Here is a 6,000-nt window from a genome sequence, read left to right on the forward strand (position 1 = left end):
GCCGAAATGGTTTCATAACAACAACAAGAGTGTGTGTGTGTGTCTGTATAAATATAGTTACTTGCTTAGTTCGAAATAGTCGTCCAGGTTTGTAGTTGTTTTGTTGTTGCTTAATATCCTTTCCCCTATTATGTTGGCGTGCGCCCGCTGCTCTAAGTTACTAAGTTTGCTAGCTTTGAACGGAACTGCCCTCTTCCATACGTTAGATTTCGGATAACACAGTAGAGTAGCCCCGGTAGAGCAAACCAAAAATAAAACAAAACAAACTCGAAGGAAAACTATCAAACTACTAAACGATCCTATAACCTATAACTGAACAAACAGAAAAGCAAAACACACAAAACCACACACAAACACACACACAACTGAGCGCTCCGAGCCCCACCTGACCGTTCGATGAAAGTTGAAATATATTACAGTTCACACACACACACATACACACGCATACGGGCACAACCACACGCACTCACATGCAATCGCCAGAATCAAGAAATCAGTAACATTTTGTTATCAATTTTGCGCCGCCCTGGTCGGTGCGTTGTTCGATGGTAAAAGTGACCAGACAGGACTTCAGCATAACTATGCTTCGCTCCCCCAAAACCGTAGTCCAACGACGACGTAGACTGCTTGGCAGTGTGATTGTGTTTGTAAATGGTAAGCGAAAAGAAAAGGGAAATGGGGAAAACGATCGGGGGTTTGGAACAGAGAACAGAACAGTGACCTACTAAACTTCAAACTAAACTAAACAACAGAATAATATAACAAACCGAAAACAACAAACTGTACAAACGTGGGGGGGGATCGGTTCCTACCAATCTATGTGCTCTATCGCTCTATTTGGGGTCAGCAATCGGGTCAATCAAAACAAAACAAAACAAACAAAAAAAAGCCGCGCCCACGCTGCTGATCACTCAAGAACAGCGTTACAGAAAACATCAACCAAATCGCGCCACTCGCTCCGGTAATGGTAATGTCCTAACTTCCTAAGGTAGGTATTAAAGGTAGGGTTCGTTCTTCTTCTGCCCTCATCTGTGTGGCTCTCGGTGGCTTGGGATGCTACCGTACGCAAAACGGCGATCGTCGTGTGCCAGTGCCTTAGGGGAGGTCTCGCTTCAGCCTTGCTGTGTGCCTGTCCGTCGGTCCTCTATCTGTCCACGTGCTGGACGGATTGATACTACTTCTGTTTCCTTTTGACCCTCGATCTCAGGGGGGCACTGAGCCTAATACTGAGCAATATACAATTCAGTATCGGCGGCGGCACACACTGGCAACTGGCTGAGAGGGTTCCGGGCACTTCACTTCGACAGATCGGACCGAACCACTGCAGTTGGCACACTGGTGTTGCGAAACTTCCGCCCAACTAAACCCTCGTCAATGGGGGTTGTCGGGACCGGGTGGGTGTTGTTTGCGGTGGGTTCCGGGAAGTCGCAAAACCAACTGCAGTGTCGTACGCATCGCCAAGCACGTGCCTCTACAGTCGACCTAGGGGGGTCCTGCCCAACTAGCACATCCCTTCCGTTGCTGTACATTAACCTGTGCTTTGGCTCTCCGTTCCGAGGGGATGTGATACAGGGCACCGACCGAGCAGTCAGATCTGCGAAAGTACCTCTACGGTGTGTGTGTGGCGCGTGGAGAGCTCACACCCGGATGCCGCGGATCCGCTTGCCGTAGTTAGCTCCCATCTGAGGCCCGTTGGCTGAGCACGTTGGTTTGCACACTTGCTGTGTGTGTGTGTGTTAAGTCTACTGGACGGACTGTAAATCTGTGCGGAGTACGGCGACCGGCAACACTCCACTCCGGAGCACTCCGGATGGAGGATTTCCGTTCCGCGATTGATTCGTTCTAACTGTCTATTGCTTTGAATGCGCTGAAACCTTGAGTGTGAACCAATGCGGCGCGTGGCCTAGCCCTCCATAGCCGCAGAGCCGCCATGATGGTTACTAACTTCGGCGCTTTGTTTTGACAGTTGACACCCGTCAAAAAGCCAAGAAGCTGCGGCGCGCCTCACGGCACACGGTAGAGAGGATGCGCGAGGATCTGTGGACTGGTTACCCTGTATCGGTGTGTGTCGGCAGGTTAGTGTTGGCCCCTGCCGTAGCCGCCCCCCTGGGTCTGGTTGGTTGGTTGGTTGGTTAGCGATCAGAAAAAGAGAAACGTCACCAGTGAAGTGTTTCTCTTTCCCTCGCCTAACATCATTGATGGCTTTTGCTGAGCAGATGCGAGTTGAACTCGTACACGTTGTTCATCTGCTCGCCGCAGATGTTGCACTTCCACGGGTTGCTCTCGCTGTGGCAGCCCTTGTGCAGGAAGTAGAGCGTCTGATCGGGGAACTCGATGCCACAGAACAGGCACTGCAGGTGGCGCTTCGATTTCACCGTCAGCGACAGCAGCAGGTCGGTCTCCTGGCCGGTGGAGGTGATGGTACCGTTTGAGGTAGTTGCGACGCCGATGGCGGCCGCACTGCTACTGCTGCTGCTGGTGCTACTGGTGGAGCTGCTGCTGGAGCTGCTGGAGCTGTTGCTGCTACCGTTGGCGCCCTCCTGCGCTCCACCAGGGCCGGCCGCGAGCGCGTTGGAGCTGTTGGGCCCTGGACTGCTAGCCGGCACTGGCGAACTGCTCGCCAGCATCCCATTCCGGGTGGCTCGGGTCGTCGCTCGGGCCGAAATTCGGCGCTTCAGGTCCTCGCGTAGCAGTGACTTCAGGGGTGATACCTGCAAACGGGAGCGTACAGTGAAACGGAACCACCGGTGGGCCGGAGTGCGCTCCGCCATTTACCTTGATCAGCGACGTCAAGCTGGAAGAGGGCGCAACGCAACTGTCAACGTGGCTGGAGTGGCTAATATTGTTGGACGCCATCGCTTCGGCGCTACTTCGGGGTTTGGTGTCGTTGTACTCATCGTTTGTGGTTGGTTCCTGCCAGCGGGGAGTTATCGGTACGGAAGGAAAGTTAGTGTTTGCGTTGGAACAAACGTCATACGCCGGGCATTTTCTCGCCAGGACTATGGACATATGGGTCCCGTCACACCCCCTACACAAGTTCAACAGATGGTTCACGACGAAAGAGCAAGTTCTAGTGATTCCACTGGACCTTATTCTAATTCTTAGTTCTAGTAAGTTTATCAGACCTTGTATAAGACCAACTTCGGGGACGTCAGAGTTGGATGATGGGAATGAACCAATAATAAGTTCTGGAGAGTCCTGTAGACCTTATTCCAGTTCTTACTTCTATTGAGTCAACAGGACCTTCTAGAAGTCCGACTTTGGGGCCTTATTAAAGTCCCCAAACAAGAATTTGGGAATGAGTTCTAGTGAGTCCACTGGACTTTATTCTAGTTGTTAGTTCTAGGGAATTCCTCGGACCTTGCAGAAGACCGAGTTTAGGAACATCAGAGCTGGACAATTGGAAAAGACCATGCCGTTTCCATGCTAAGATCCACGCGGAAATAATAAGTTCTGGACAGTCCTGTGGACCTTATTCTAGTTCTTACTTCTAGTGAGTCCATAGGACCTTCTAGAAGTCCGATTTTGGGGCCTTATACTGTTTTGAGGACTTTGGGGCGAAAGAATTAGTTCTGGAGAGTCTTTTGGACCTTATTCTAGTTGTTAGTTCTAGTGAGCCCATAGAACCTTCTAGAAGTCCTACTTTGTGGCCTTATTCTGTTCGGGGACTTTGGGGAATGAGCTCTAGTGAGTCCACTGGACCTTATTCTAGTTCTAAGTTCTAGTGAATCCATTAGTCCTCCTAGAACCTGGACTTTGGGGGCGTCAGAGCTGGGGAAAAAATCTGATTAGAGACAACCGGGCCAACTCACCTGTTTGATAGGTATTAAGCTTATCGATGGTGTAATAGGGTTATCAAAAATAATGTGCCTTGAGCTTTGTACTAGTGTCGGAAGCATCGTGGTGTTGGTGGTCGACGACGTGGACGACGTCGAGTGGGAGCTGGAGGGTGCGTTGGAGTCGGCCGAGTGCGGCGACCCGGAGGGCGACGCGGCCCCGTTCGGTGGCCGCACGATGGCCTGTATGTCCAGCGCGGACGAGATCGTGGCGGAGGAGGTCGAGGTGGTCGGCGTGCTACGGTCGTTGCCGCCGCCGTGGTTGCTGCCCGGGCTCGGCCCGTTCGCCAGCAGCAGCGGCGTGCCGTTGTGTGACCGGCCGCCGCCACCGCCGTGCCCCGCAGAGAGGTCGTGGTGCGCGTCCCGGCTGCAGTTGAGCGGCAGGCTGTTGTCGTCGTCGTCATCCGCGTTGTCAGCCATCGAGATCTCGACGTGCGGCGTGAGGAAGTGCATCGGCGGGGTCCCGTTGTCCATGGAGCGCTGCATCGAGTCAGCCGCCGACGACGCGTCGCTCCCCGCCCCGACGTAGGCCGACGCGTTGACCGCGTGGTTCATGGCGGCCAGGGCCGCCGGCAGCAGGTTCGCCGGGTTGTGCTGGTCGAGCGCCAGCAGCAGCGACGACGGCGTGCCCGGGCCCGGGTTGTCCAGGTCGATCCCGTGCCGGTTGAAGAAGTGCACCCGCAGCGACTTCATCGTGCCGGCGCGGTACGAGCAGAGCGGACACGTCTTCACCAGGTCGTGCTGGCCGACGTGTTCGTTCTGGAAGTGGGCCCGCATCGCGATCTGCCGCTGGAAGCCTCGGTTGCAGATCGGGCAGTGGTACGGCAGGGTCTTGGTGTGCGTCGTGAAGTGCTCCGCCAGGTGGTCCTTGCGGAAGAAGCGCTTCTGGCAGACGCGACACTCGTACGGCTTCACGCCCGTATGGCGCATCTTGTGCCGCCGCATGTTCGCCCCGTTCGAGAACTTCATGTTGCAGACGTCACACTCGAACAGCTTCCGGTTGCCATTGTTGCCGTTGTTGTTGTTGTTCACGTGCAGCGGATTGTTGTTGTTGATCGCGCTCGTGTTGTTGTTGTTGTGGTGGTGACTGTGGTGGCTGAGGTTGTGCTTGAGGTTCTCCAGCAGCTGGGCGGCCGCGTTGCTGGTCGTCGTCGTGGTGGTCGATTCCGAGTTGTCCGAGAGGTTATCATCACCGCCGCTAATGTTGCCTCCTCCACCGGGGCCACAGCCCCCACCACCGCCGCCGCCGCCGCTGCGCAGCGAGGACATCGTGCTCGAGAGGCAGCTGGCGAGGGCGCTGCTGTCCATGCTCGAGTCCACGGACGAGGCGACCCGCTGCTCGCCCAGGTCACCGCCGCAGTCCGGTTCGTCTTTCGTCGTCACTGAGCCGACCGCGGCCGCTGCTGCCGCAGCCGCTGCGGCGGCGGCCGCCGCTTTCATGATGATACTGGCCGGCGGTTCCATCATCGAGGCCAGGGCAGCGACCGCTGCCTCCGCCTCCGCCGTCGCGCTAGTCGTGGTCGAGGCGGACGCCGTTGCCGCCGACGACGCTGCCGCCGCGCCCGAGCGCTTCACTAAACCGTGCGCCGTGCGCCTTCTTAGTCCATGGGAAGAGGAACCGGCCGAATCCGGCTCACCGGTGGACATAGCCGGTGCGGTCGCGATGACGGGACTCGGCGCCCGGGTTCGTCCACGGACACGCCGACGCCGCTTGCTCACGCTGCGTTTCGTTTTGTGGCGTTTGCGGGGCTTCCGGTGCGCGAGACCAACCACGGGCGCACCGAACGCATGCGGCCGTCCACTGCTCAGGCACCGCCCTTGCACCGGACACCGGACGCCGTGGACCGAACTGAAGAAACGGGTCCTTTCCCTTCCAATTAGTTACCCGGCGGCCGCGCTGAAAGAGTGAAATGAGGTTAGCAAGTTGGTAGTCAGAAGGAATTACAATTTAAGTCGCCAACGCCAATACCCCGCCAACAAATACCGAATACTGGTCAGAAACCTCAAGAACATGTGTTGGACGAGCGGACCAAAGTGGACGGCACCCTCATCTACGCGAACGGAAGGAAGATGCTCAGATTTATGCTTGGACCCATATGTCTGGAGAATGGCGTTAGAGTCTGCCGGCCTTCGAAACTGATTCGAATTCAAATCGAGAAATCTC

At 55.7% G+C, this 6,000-nt stretch overlaps 1 protein-coding gene across 1 annotated transcript; it reads right to left on the reverse strand.

Annotated features, from left to right (window-relative positions):
• Positions 1–2,192: 2,192 nt before the first annotated feature.
• On the reverse strand, positions 2,193–5,483 carry LOC128267784 (ikaros family zinc finger protein-like). The gene is made up of 3 exons (XM_053004704.1): positions 3,813–5,483; positions 2,776–2,913; positions 2,193–2,711 (listed from the first exon to the last, which is right to left on the reverse strand). The coding sequence occupies exons 1-3, from the start codon at positions 5,481–5,483 to the stop codon at positions 2,193–2,195; spliced, it is 2,328 nt and encodes a 775-aa protein (XP_052860664.1).
• Positions 5,484–6,000: the final 517 nt, after the last annotated feature.

Source organism: Anopheles cruzii, chromosome 2 (genome assembly GCF_943734635.1).
Source record: "Anopheles cruzii chromosome 2, idAnoCruzAS_RS32_06, whole genome shotgun sequence".
NCBI lineage: Eukaryota > Metazoa > Arthropoda > Insecta > Diptera > Culicidae > Anopheles > Anopheles cruzii.